Genomic DNA, 12,576 nt, shown 5'->3' on the forward strand with positions numbered 1-12,576 from the left:
ATTCAATTACAAAGTGGAAGACAACCACACAATACGGGGAATCATGGCCCAGCCAAATTGATACATACATTTTTTGGGGGACATAATTCAATCCATGACAGATGTCTTAGGCTGGGTTCTACAGAGAAGCAAAACCAGTGAATCATGTGTATATATATATGGTATCATTTAACGTGTCCCTATATTTCCTTTCTTTCCTACAAACTAGAAATTAACTCTTGGCTCAGTCAGATTCAGACAAGAATTTTGGCAAGAATACTTCATAGGTGACCTTGTTTATTTCTTATTGCATCACATGAGAAGAAACAATGTCAGGTTGTCCCACCATCAGCAATGCTAAATTTGTTCACTAGGTTTAGGTGGTGATCACCAAATCTCTGCTGCAATGTATATTTCCCCTTTGAATTAGAACATATAAATACCCTACTCCTCAGCAACCTTTTAGCATACACTGATAATCTTTGTCTAAATTATTACACTGGGAGTTTAAAAATAGTGATTTCTGAAATCTATCATTCCTTCTACATTTATTAGCTTACAGTCTTCTAAAGAGCAGAAGAGCTTTCCTTTATTCCCTCTCTCCCCTTTTTAGTTTATTATCACTATGGATGCATGAATTATTGTTATTGTTAAATCTATTACCTTCATTATACTTTTTGATGCTCAAATTGTCCCAAATTTGACCAGTGGAAACTCTGTCAAGCTGGCTCCTGTGATCTTTTGACATGACCTCATTAGTCTTTGAGTACTTCCTCTGGGCATCTCTGGTTTTAAGATTTGTTAACATGATGTTTATTTGCTTAAATCTTTGTAACTACTGCCAATTGGTTTTAGTTCTACTTTTTGCAGCAACAGAACATTTTACTTGTCCCCTTTCATGTAGAATGTTCTGTTACTTAAACATATTTGGGTTGGAACAATTCTGTGATACCACTAACAACGCCAGTTTAACCAGTTGCCAGTGAGTCCGTTCTGACTCATGGCAACGCATATGTCAGAGTAGAACTGTGCTCCATAGGGTTTTCAATGACTGATTTTTCGGGCATAGATCACCAGGCCTTTCTTCCAAGGTACCTCTGGGTGGACTTGGACCTCCAACCTTTCAGTTAGCAGCCAAGCACATTAGCCATTTGCACTACCCACGGACTCTCACTGATATCATACAAGTACATAAATAATTTAGTCTCCTCATATGCACACTTTATACTTAATTCTCACTTTAGGACGTCCATCATTACTTGATTCAATTTCTGAAAGCTGATGAGTTTAAAGGTTTGTTTTCAAGGTTTCATCAGAGTGTTTCAATGTCAAAATGGTTGCATCAATCAATCATATTACATAGATCAAATAACATGTTTGTATTAGGTGCCATCGAGTCAGTTCTGACTCATAGAGACCCTATGTACAATAGAATGAAACACTGCCCAGTCCTGCGCCATCCTCATGATCATTGTTATACTTGAGCCCATTGTTGCAGCCACTGTGTCAATCCATCTCATTGAGGGTCTTCCTCTTTTTTGCTGACCCTCCACTTTACCAAGCATGATGTCCTTCTCCAGGGACTGGTCCCTCCTGATAACATGTGCAAAGTATGTGAGACAAAGTCTTATCCTCCTTGCTTCTAAGGAGCATTCTGGCTGTACTTCTTCCAAGACAAATGTGTTCATTCTTTTGGCAGTCCACAGTATATTCAATATTCTTCACCAGCACCACAATTCAAAGGCATCAATTCTTCTTCGGTCTTCCTTATTCATTGTCCAGCTTTCACATGCACATGAGGCAATAGAAAACATTATGGCTTGGGTCAACCACACCTTAGTCCTCAAAGTGACATTTTTGCATTTTAACACTTTAAAGAGGTCTTTTGCAGCAGATTTGACCAATGCAATGTGTCATTTGATTTCTTGACTGCTGCTTCCATGGGTGTTGATTATAGATCCAAGTAAAAGGAAATCTTTGACAACCTGAATCTTTTCTGTTTATCATGATGTTGCTTATTGGTCCAATTGTGAGGATTTTTGTTTTCTTTATGTCGAGGTGTAATCCATACTGAAGCCTGTGGTCTTTGATCTTCATCTATAAGTGCTTCAATTCCTCTTCACTTTCAGCAAGCAAGGTTGTGTCATCTGCATAACGCAGGCTGTTAATGAGTCTTCCTCCAATCCTGATGCCGTGTTCTTCTTCATATAGTCCAGCTTCTCAGATTATCTGCTCAGCATACAAATTGAATAAATATGGTGAAAGGATACAACCCTCACGCGTACATTTCCTGACTTCAAACTATGCAGTATCCCCTTGTTCTGTCTGAACGACTGCCTCTTGATCTACGTACAGGTTTCTCATGAGCACTGTCTTGGTCATCTAGTGCTGCTATAACAGAAATACCACAAGTGGATGGCTTTAACAAAGAGAAATGTATTCTCTCACAGTCTAGTAGGCTACAAGTCCAAATTCAGGGCGTCAGCTCCAGGGGAACACTTTCTCTGTCAGCTCTGGAGGAAGGTCCGTGTCATCAGTCTTCCCTTGGTCTGGGAGCTTCTCTGCGCAGGAACCTTAGGTCCAAAGGACACGCTCTGCTCCTAGCACTGCTTTCTTGGTGGTATGAGGCTCCTGTGTCTCTCTGCTTGCTTCTCTCTTTTATATCTCAAAAGAGATTGGCTTAAGACACTATCTAATCTTGTACACCTCATCAATATAACCACCACTAATCTATCTTATTACATCATAGTGACAGAATTTACAACACATAGGGAAATCACATCAGATGACAAAATGGTAGACGATCATACAATACTGGGAATCATGACCTAGCCAAGTTAACAGATATTTTTGGGGGACACAATTCAATCCATGACAAGCACTATTAATTATTCTGGAATTCCCATTCCTTGCAATGTTGTCCATAATTTGTTATGATGCACACAGTCGAATGCCTTTTCATAGTCAATAAAACACAGGTAAACAAAATAACATACCATTTTATTTATCATTCTTATTTCTTTGCCAGTATGGTTAAAGTACACTGAAGGCAGAATAAATCCGTGCTTTGTAACTCTGGACAGGGAGTATGAAATGTTCACTCACTAATATAATAACACAACAACAAAATGATAATTAAAAAATACACAATAATAAAATATGACTTTCAAGTATTAAGAAAGCAGAATAGGAAAAAAAACTATTGGCTAATATGTAGTCGGTTATGTAAGGCTTTTTGAATGATGTGAAAATTTGACATTTCTAAACAGAAATAGGAAAAAAACATAAAACAAATGAGAAAGAGAACACCATGCAGGAGAAATGCTAAAAGCAGAAGTAAATCAAATTAGCATGTCACAGAAGTATACCAATCATTCAGAAGGTATCCTACTTACCTTTATTTAAAAGAGGAAGGAAGTCAGCTGCTTTTTCCTGGAAAACTCTTTGAGCATCCTCAGCTTTCATTGACACTTCCTTTGTCTGAACTAGGAAAAAGCCTTTACCAACCATCTGTAGAAAATAAAATCTCCTTTAGATTTTTAAATAACTTCTGAGATTAAAACAGTGTTTTCCTATTTTAGTGGTTTTATGTATAAAACTCAATACAGCATGCTGATTTTTGTTTTAGTTATGACTCTAAGGATATTTACTGTAACAAGGTCTCATGTACATGGGGTTCTTTCTTCCAAATGGGTGGTTCTAGTTAAGAATAAAAAATACAATGCCAAGTGTTACTATTAAGGATCAAATAAACCTGAATTATCTCTCTGTTATGTATTAAACTGTATCCCCCAAAAATATGTGTTGTAAATCCTAACCCCTATACCTGTGGCAGAGAGCGCTGGTGCGCAGTGGTTAAGTGGCTGCTTAACCGAAAGGTCCGAGGTTGGAACGCGCCAGCCATGCCGTGGAAGAAAGATGTGGCAGTCTGCTTTGTAAAGATTAACAGCCTTGGAAACCCTATGGGGCAGTTCTACTGTCCTATAGGGTCGCTATGAGTCGGAATTGATTCGACGGCAACAGGTTTGGTTTTTGGTTTTATACCTGTGGATGTAATCTCGTTTGGGAATAGGGTTTTCTTTGTTATGTTAATGAGGTCATGTCAGTGTAGGGTATGCCTTAAATCAATACTTTTGAGATATAAAATAGTAGATTAGGCTCAGAAGAACTTAAGAGGCATACCTCGTTTTATTGCGCTTCACTTTACTATGTTTCACAGATACTGCGTTTTTTACAAATTGGAGGTTTGTGGCAACCCTGCACTGAGCAAGTCTGTAAGTGTCATTTTTTTTTAACAGCATATGCTAATTTTGCATCTGTGTCACATTTTGGTAATTTTCACAATATTTAAAACTTTTTCATTATTATTATATCTGTTATGGTGATCTGTGATTAGTGATCTTTGATTTTACTATTGTAATTGTTTTGGGGCACCACGAACCACACCCACATAAGACGGTGAACTTAACTGATAAATGTTGTATGTGTTCTGACTGCTCCACCCACCTGCCATTCCCCTGTCTCTCTCCCCCCTCTTGGGCCTCCCTATTCCCTGAGAGACGATAATATTGAGATTAGGCCAATTAATAACCCTACAATGGCCTCTGAGTGTTCAAGTGAAGGGAAGAGTTGCACATCTCTCACTTTAAATCAAAAGCTAGAAATGATTAAGCTTAGTGAGGAAGGCATGTCGAAAGCAGAGACGGGCTGAAAGCTAGGCTGCTTGCGCCAAATAGCTAGCCAAGTTGTGAACGTAAAGGAAAAGTTCTTGAAGGAAATTAAAAGTGTTACTCCAGTGAACACACAAATGATAAGAAAGTTGAACAGCCTTAATTGTTGATATGGAGAAACTTTTAGTGGTCTGGATAGAAAATCAAATCAGCGACAACATTTTCTTAAGCCAATGCCTAATCCAGAGCAAGACCCCAACTCTCTTCAATTTTATGAAGGCTGAGAGAGGTGAGGAAGCTGCAGAAGAAAAGTTTAAAGCTAGCAGAGGTTGGTTCATGAAGTTTAAGGAAAGAAGCCGTGTCCATAACATAAAAGTGCAAGGTGAAGCAGCAAGTGCTGATGTAGAAGCTGCAGCAAGTTATCCAGAAAATCTAGTTAAGATAATTGATGAAGGTAGCTACACTAAACAACAGATTTTCAATGCAGACAAAACAGCCTTATATTGGAAGAAGATGCCATCTAGGACTTTCATAGCTAGAAAGAAGTCAATGCCTGCCTTCAAAGTTTCAAAGGACAGGCTGACTCTCTTGTTAGGGGCTAATCAGCTGGTGACTTTAAGCTGAAGCCAATGCTCATTTACCATTCTGAAAATCCTAGGGCCCTTAAGAATTATGCTAAATCTACTCTGCCTGTGCTCTATAAATGGAACAACAAAGCTTCGATGATAGCACATCTGTTTACAACATCGTTTACTGAATATTTTAAGCCCACTGCAGAGAGCTACTGCTCAGAAAAAACGATTCCTTTCAAAATATTACTGCTCATTGACAATGCAAGTGATCAACCAAGAGCTCTGATGGAGATGTATGTACAAGGAGATTAATGTTGTTTTCACGCCTGCTAACACAACATCCATTCTGCAGCCCATGGATCAAGGAGTAATTTTGACTTTCAAGTCTTATCATTTAAGAAACACATTTTGTAAGGCTATAGCTTCCATAGATAGTGATTCCTCTGATGGATCTGGGCAAAGTAAATTGAAAACCTTTTGGAAAGGGTTCACCATTCTAGATGCCGTTAAGAACATTAGTGATTCATGGGAGGAGGTCAAAATATCAACATTAATACAGGAGTTTGGAAGAAGTTGATTCCAACCCTCATAGATGACTTTGAGGGGTTCAGACTTCAGCGGGGGAAGTAACTGAAGATGTGGTAGAAATAGCAAGAGAACTAGAAGTGGAGCCTGAAGATGTGACTGAATTGCTGCAATCTCATGATAAAACTTTAACGGATGAGGAGTTGCTTCTTATGGCTGAGCAAAGAAAGTGGTTTCTTGAGATGGAATCTACTCCTGGTGAAGATGCTATGAATATTGTTGAAATACCAACAAAGGATTTAGAATATTACATCAACTTAGTTGATAAAGCACTGACAGGGTTTGAGAGGACTGACTCCAATTTTGAAAGAAGTTCTACTGTGGGTAAAATGCTATCAAACAGCATCGCATGCTACAGAGAAATCTTTCGTGAAAGGAAGAGTCAACTGATGCAGCAAACTTCACTGTTGTCTTATTTTAAGAAATTGCCACAGCCACCCCAACCTTCAGCAACCACCACCCTGATCAGTCAGCAGCCATCAACATCAAGGCAAGACCCTCTACCAGCAAAAAGATTAGGACTCACTGAAGGATCAGGTGATGGTTAGCATTTTTAATTAAGGTATGTACATTGTTTTTTTTAGACATAATGCTATTGTATACTTAATAGACTACAGTATAGTGTAAACATAACTTTTATATGCACTGGGAAACCAAAAAATTCGTGTGACTCACTTTTACTGTGATATTTGCTTTACTGTGGTGGTCTGGAACCAAACCCGCAATATCTACAGGTATGCCTGTAGACACAAGGGTAAGACCAATACTATCTGAAGGCAGCCTAGTCTACAAGCCCAGGAACCTCAAGGATGGCAGGCTAGAGAAGCTGAGACAAGGATTTTCCCCCAAAGTTTACAAAGAGAGCCTTCCCCTAGAGCTGGTACCCTGAATTTGGACTTCTAGCCTCCAAAACTGTGAGAAAATAAATTTCTGTTCATTAAAGCCATCTGCTTGAGATATTTCTGTTATAGAAGCAGTAAGAAATTAAGATAACTTCAAAATTCAAAACATAATTTAAAAATTTGACTGAAATGAACCAGAATAAAGCTTTAGTTTGGTGATATGTCAATCCAAATGTCCAATGAGAGAAGAATGGTTAAGTAAATTATGGTACATTAACACAATGAAATACCATGTTTCAATAAATATTATGTTTACAAAGATAAAATGGGGAAAGCTCATATAATAATGTTAATTTTAAAAAGCACGATACAAATGTATACAGTATAACATGATCGCATTTATGCAGCACTTACTATATGCCAGGTAGTTTTATGTAATTTATATGAATTAACACATTTAACCTTCTCACGAGGTAGGTACTATTATTACCCTCACTTTACAGATGAGAAAACTAAGGCATAGAGTGGTTAAGAAACCTGGCCAAGGTCACACAACTATTAAGCAACAGAGCCGTGATTTGACCCAATTAATCTGATTACAGGCTAAATACACTGAAAAATTATTCCTAAAAAGACTATTCAGGGGGACCTCATACCATCAAGAAAGCAATGCCAGGAGCAGAGCGCGTCCTTTGGACTGGGGTCCCTGCGCCGAGAAGCTCCTAGTCTGGGGGAACACTGATGAGAAGGCCGAGAGAGAAAAAGCCTTCCCCTGGAGCTGACACCCTGAATTTGGACTTTTAGCCTACTTTGACTGTAAGGAAATAAATTTATCTTTGTTAAAACCATCCACTTGTGGTATTTCTGTTGTAGCAGCACTAGATGACTAAGACAGAATTTGGTACCGGGAGTGGGGTGCTGCTCTAACAGATACCTAAAATGTGGAAGCGGTTTTAAAACTGTGAATGGATAGGCGTGCGGCAGTGACAGAGGACCAGCAGCAGCACAGAACCAACAGCAGCAGAATCAGGAGACCGGTGAAAGACAGTGCTGGAGCCGACCCACGGAGCGAGAGAGCTGAATGCCTGTGAGCAGGAGGCTCCCTGGCGGAGTGGGGTGCCTCTGGGCACTTACAGGTGGAGCTACTGAGCTTTGGAACACTTGCCCCAGCTGGGCAGTTGCAGGCGTGAGGCCCGAGGGCTGAGAGGCCATAGGAAGCAGAAGCTGAAGAGACAAGGGACACAAGAAGCCGAGCTGCTTCAGTCTCAAAAGTGGGCTAAAAACAGAAAAAGAACATGGAGGCAGATATAATTGCAGATCTTTGATCCAAGCTCAAAGAGGTTGAAGAAGAGCGACTAAGCTGCACAGTATGGTTTACAACTAGTGGAGAGCCAAAATGAACTGCAGAATCAATTGGATAAGTGTCGTAATGAAATGATGACCATGACTGAGAATTATGAACAAGAAAAATACACTCTTCAGAGAGAAGTTGAGCTCAAGAGTCGAATGTTAGAAAGTTTGACTTCTGAACGTGAAGCTGTTAAACAACAACAAAAAATGCATTCAGAGAAACTAGAAGAACAGCTGAGCAGATGCCATGGGCAGGAAGTGAATGAGCTAAAAGATAAGCTGGAAAAAATGAAAGCTGAATTAGATGAAGCTAGGCTCAACGAAAAGCAGCTGAAGCACAAAGTAGAGCATCAGAAGGAACTCCTCTCTTGTAAATCAGAGGAAATGCGGATAATGTCTGAACATGTACATGAAAGCATGTCTTCAGAGATGTTAGGTCTTCAAATTGAGTTGACTGAAATGGAAAATGTGAAGACCGCTCTCAAAGAGCAAGTGAATGAACCACAGTACAGAAAGAACAACTAGAACTTCTTAGTAATAACTTACTGCGCCAGGTAGACTGACTTAAAGAAGAAAAACAGGAGCGAGATAAAGAAGCAGTGTCTTACTGCTATGCCTTAGAGAAAGCTCGTGCAGCAAATCAAGATCTTCAAGTGCAATTGGACCGGGCACTCCAGCAAGCCCTAGACCCCGGTAGTAAAGGCAACTCTTTGTTTTCAGAGGTGGAAGATCGAAGGGCAGCAATGGAACGCCAGCTTATCAGTACAAAAGTCAAGTATCAGTCCCTAAAGAAACAAAATGCATTTAATAGAGAAAAGATGCAAAGAATGAAGTTACAAATAGCCACATTGCTACAAATGAAAGGGTCTCAAACTGAATTTGAGCAGCAGGAACGGTTGTTTGCCATGTTGGAGCAGAAGAATGGTAAAATAAAACATATTTTAGGTGAAATTAGAAATCTGGAGAAATTTAAGCGTTTATATGAAAGTATGGAATCTAAGCCTTCAGCCAACTCTGGTGTTCTGGAAGATAACACCTACTATACAGACTTACTACAGATAAAGCTTGACAACTTAAACAAAGAAAATGAAAGCACTAAAGGTGAACTATCCTTACAACGAATGAAAGCGTTATTTGAGAGCCAGCGGGCTCTAGATATTGAGCGAAAACTTTTTGCAAATGAAAGATTCTTCTAGCTTTCCCAAAGTGAAAATATGAAACTGAGAGCTAAACTAGATGAATTAAGACTGAAGTATGAACCTGAAGAGAAAGTTGAAGTGCCTGTACTGAAAAAGAGACGAGAAGTACTGCCTGTGGATGTAACCACCCCTAAAGATGTATGTGCCAACAGTGCTCTTGAAGAAGAAGTTTATAGATTACCAGCTCAGGAAGAGGAGGGACAGTCCTGTCCTAACAATGCAAAAGACAACTTAGAGTTAGAAAAGACAGTTTCTGTAAACATACCAGTAGTCAGTCTCTCTCTGCACAGAAACCTGCCACTGTATGCAACCAACGAAGGAAAAGAAACGTGTGAAACTCATAGGAGTTCCAGTTGATTCTGAAGCTTTAAGTGAAAGAAGTGGCAACACCCTGAACTCTCCCAGGTTAACTGCTGAATCAAGGCTTCAAACAGAAGTTAAAGAAGGGAAAGAAACTGCAAGCAAATTGGAAAAGGAAACTTGTAAGAAACCACACCCTATTCTATACGTGTCCTCCAAATCAACTCCAGAGACCCAGTGCCCTCAGCAGTAAAGACTTTTCTTTAATAAGAGTAAGATACCATTTGCCCAAAAGGTTGCTGTGGAGTTAAGACTGTCTTTAACAGAAGTATACCAGCTTGTGGGTTATTTATATCCACTCATTGTGCCAGGACCTTGCATATTCATGCTTCTTTGACCAAATGCTCCAAATTTGGTTGATTCTAACATGGAGAGTTCCTTAAGTGATGATCTTTCACGGAGCTTCTGTGAATCACAGTCAGTAAACTATTAACTGAAGGAAATGTTATAATTAATAAAGATCTTTTTGCCACATTGTATATGGATTTTTTTTTTGAGTGATGTGAACAGTCAATAACTTACAGAACACTGAAATCATTAACTATTATATTTTCCTATGTATTTTTTTAGGAGCTTAGTTTTTCAGTATGTTGTAAAAATAGGAAATTTGATTTTAAAATATTTATTATATTGTTACAGGATTTCATCAGTGTTTAAAGAACCTGTGCTAATCTTTGTATTCATATACACAATTTAAAATTTATGTCTCAAGCATATGAAACAAGCAGTTTTGAAATTGAAAATAAAACTGCAATAATTTCTCCCCTTTCCTTTTTCTTACTGTATATAGAAAGCAACATGTTATCAAAAGGGAATAAACTATGAAAAGCAGAAACTTCAGGGATTTTTAATTCCCTGATACATATTAAATTCTAAAATTTTCAAATAAAGACTTTTTCCCTTTAAAAATAAAAAAAGACTATTCATGGTACAGTACAACTATGGATGAGTTTTAAAACTTATTCCTACTCTTCTTTATTTTAAAATTATTTTTTAAATAATTATGAAAATAGTTTTAAAAAATAGTCATGCAACCACTTTTTCAACAGAGCTTATTGAGTTATTATAAAAAGTAACAAATATGCTCAACATAGAACATTTGAAAAATAGAAAAAAAGAAATATCAACGAAGGTGCTACCACTCAAAGACACCACTGACATATAGGTATGCTTCCTTTTACCTTCCCAGTTTTCTTTTTCCCCCATTAACCAAAACAAAAAACCAAACGTGTTTGCTGTCGAGTCGGTATTCACTGTAAAATCCATGCAACTACACAAAAGAAAAGAAAGCCCTGTTTTTAGTCTACTTCCTAAGAGTAACCAAAACTGTTAACATTTAGGTATATATAACTTTCTAGACTTACCTACTTAAAAAAAAAACAAATCAGATACATGAAATTCTAAGAATTTTAATGTACTCGATGTGAACATTTTCCAGCTATTCTTCTACAAAATCAGTTTTACTGGGCTGATAGTACTTCATTCTATGGCTACATTATTCCATACCATTCCATCAAATTGGATTCAAACTGAAATACTGTTTCACAATGCACTTAATTCTGTCTCAATAAAAGGAAACATACATAAAAAAGTAACAGCAAATTACATGGACATCACTGCCAGATGATGACTGTAAAGTTACTTAAAATATCAGAAACAATCCTACCTCTGTTTCTTATTTTCTAGGCTGCTCATCGCCTCTCATTTTAGTCATACACATAAACTGACAAAATTAAGGTGATTAATTCAAAATACAGTTACCTTAAAAAATAACTATGAAACTATTTTGATATTTCACTGCAGATAACTGAAAAGAATTACTCCTTTTCATAAAAATTCTTCTACTTTTAAAGACTTGAAAATAGTGGTATCTACCCAACTTATATTATGCGATACTTTATTTCCAAACAATTCAAACTTACTTTTACTCTAATTTTTCCTCTGCCATGTCTATAATATAGGTCAGGGAAAGCAAGAAATCTGATTTTTAGGTGAGAAAGCTGAGGCCTAGTAATTTCTCTTAACTCTCTAAGGAATGTGCTTTATGCTTTACCAGCCTTTCTGGACTTCCTACCCTGTCAAAGTTTTATACTACTTCCTATCTCAACCGTTATGCTTAATTTATAAAAACAATGTGAAACAAAATTCTGTGATACCCCGGGAATTTAACAAAACTAGAGTTCACAGTTCTAGTCTAAGCTGTCCTAAGATATTTGTGTCATGACAGGAGAGACTCAAGTTTCTTTTTTTTAATCTTAGAATTAACTAGCTTCTACACACATTTCCCTGGGAACTTGAGCTTCCATTTTTTAATATATAAGTCACTGTCTTTCAACACTTTTATTTTTTTTAGTAAAAAACTTTTTTTATTCCCCTCTTAATCACAATCTTCCCATATTTCCCTAAATAATTTCCAGTTCCTGCCTTTTTGTCCCAAAAATTATCTTTCTGGTTCTTTTTTTATTGTGCTTTAAGTGGAAGTTTACAGTTCAAGTCAGTTTCTCATACAAAAATTTATACACACATTGCTATATGACCCTAGCTGCTCTCCCTATAATTTGACAGCACACTCTTCCTTTCCACCCTGGATTTCCTGTGTCCATTCAAGCAGCTCCTGTCCCTTTTTGCCTTCTCATCTCGCCTCTGGACAGGAGCTGCCCATTTAGACTCATGTATCTACTTGAGCTAAGAAGTACTCTCTTCACGACTATCATTTCATCTCCCATAGTCCAGTCTAATCTTTGTCTGAAGAGTTTGTCTGAAACTTTGGGAATAGTTTCAGTTCCGGGCTAATGGAGACTCTGGGGGTCATGTCTTCCGGGGTCCCTCCAGTCTCAGACCATTAAGTCTGGTCTTTTTACTAGAATTTGAGTTCTGCACCCCACTTTTCTTCTGCTCCATCAGGACTCTCTGTTGTGCTCCCTGTCAGGGCGGTCATTGGTGGTAGCCAGGCACCATCTAGTTCTTCTGGTCTCAGGTTGATGAAGTCTCTGGTTTACGTGGCCCTTTCTGTCTCTTG

The 12,576-nt window shown here is 38.0% G+C and overlaps 1 protein-coding gene and 1 pseudogene across 1 annotated transcript in view; one reads left to right on the forward strand and one right to left on the reverse strand.

The window, feature by feature from the left end:
- The window catches only part of RP2 (RP2 activator of ARL3 GTPase), a 54,346-nt gene that overhangs the window by 12,751 nt on the left and 29,019 nt on the right, over positions 1 to 12,576 (reverse strand). The window contains exon 3 of the mRNA XM_004376906.2: positions 3,375 to 3,489. Within this exon, the coding sequence (XP_004376963.1) occupies positions 3,375 to 3,489 (115 nt within the window). The remainder of the gene's footprint in view (positions 1 to 3,374; positions 3,490 to 12,576) is intronic.
- On the forward strand, positions 7,944 to 12,091 carry LOC101356877 (protein Spindly-like; annotated as a pseudogene).

This window comes from Trichechus manatus, unplaced genomic scaffold, assembly GCF_000243295.1.
Source record: "Trichechus manatus latirostris isolate Lorelei unplaced genomic scaffold, TriManLat1.0 scaffold00046, whole genome shotgun sequence".
Classification (NCBI taxonomy): domain Eukaryota; kingdom Metazoa; phylum Chordata; class Mammalia; order Sirenia; family Trichechidae; genus Trichechus; species Trichechus manatus.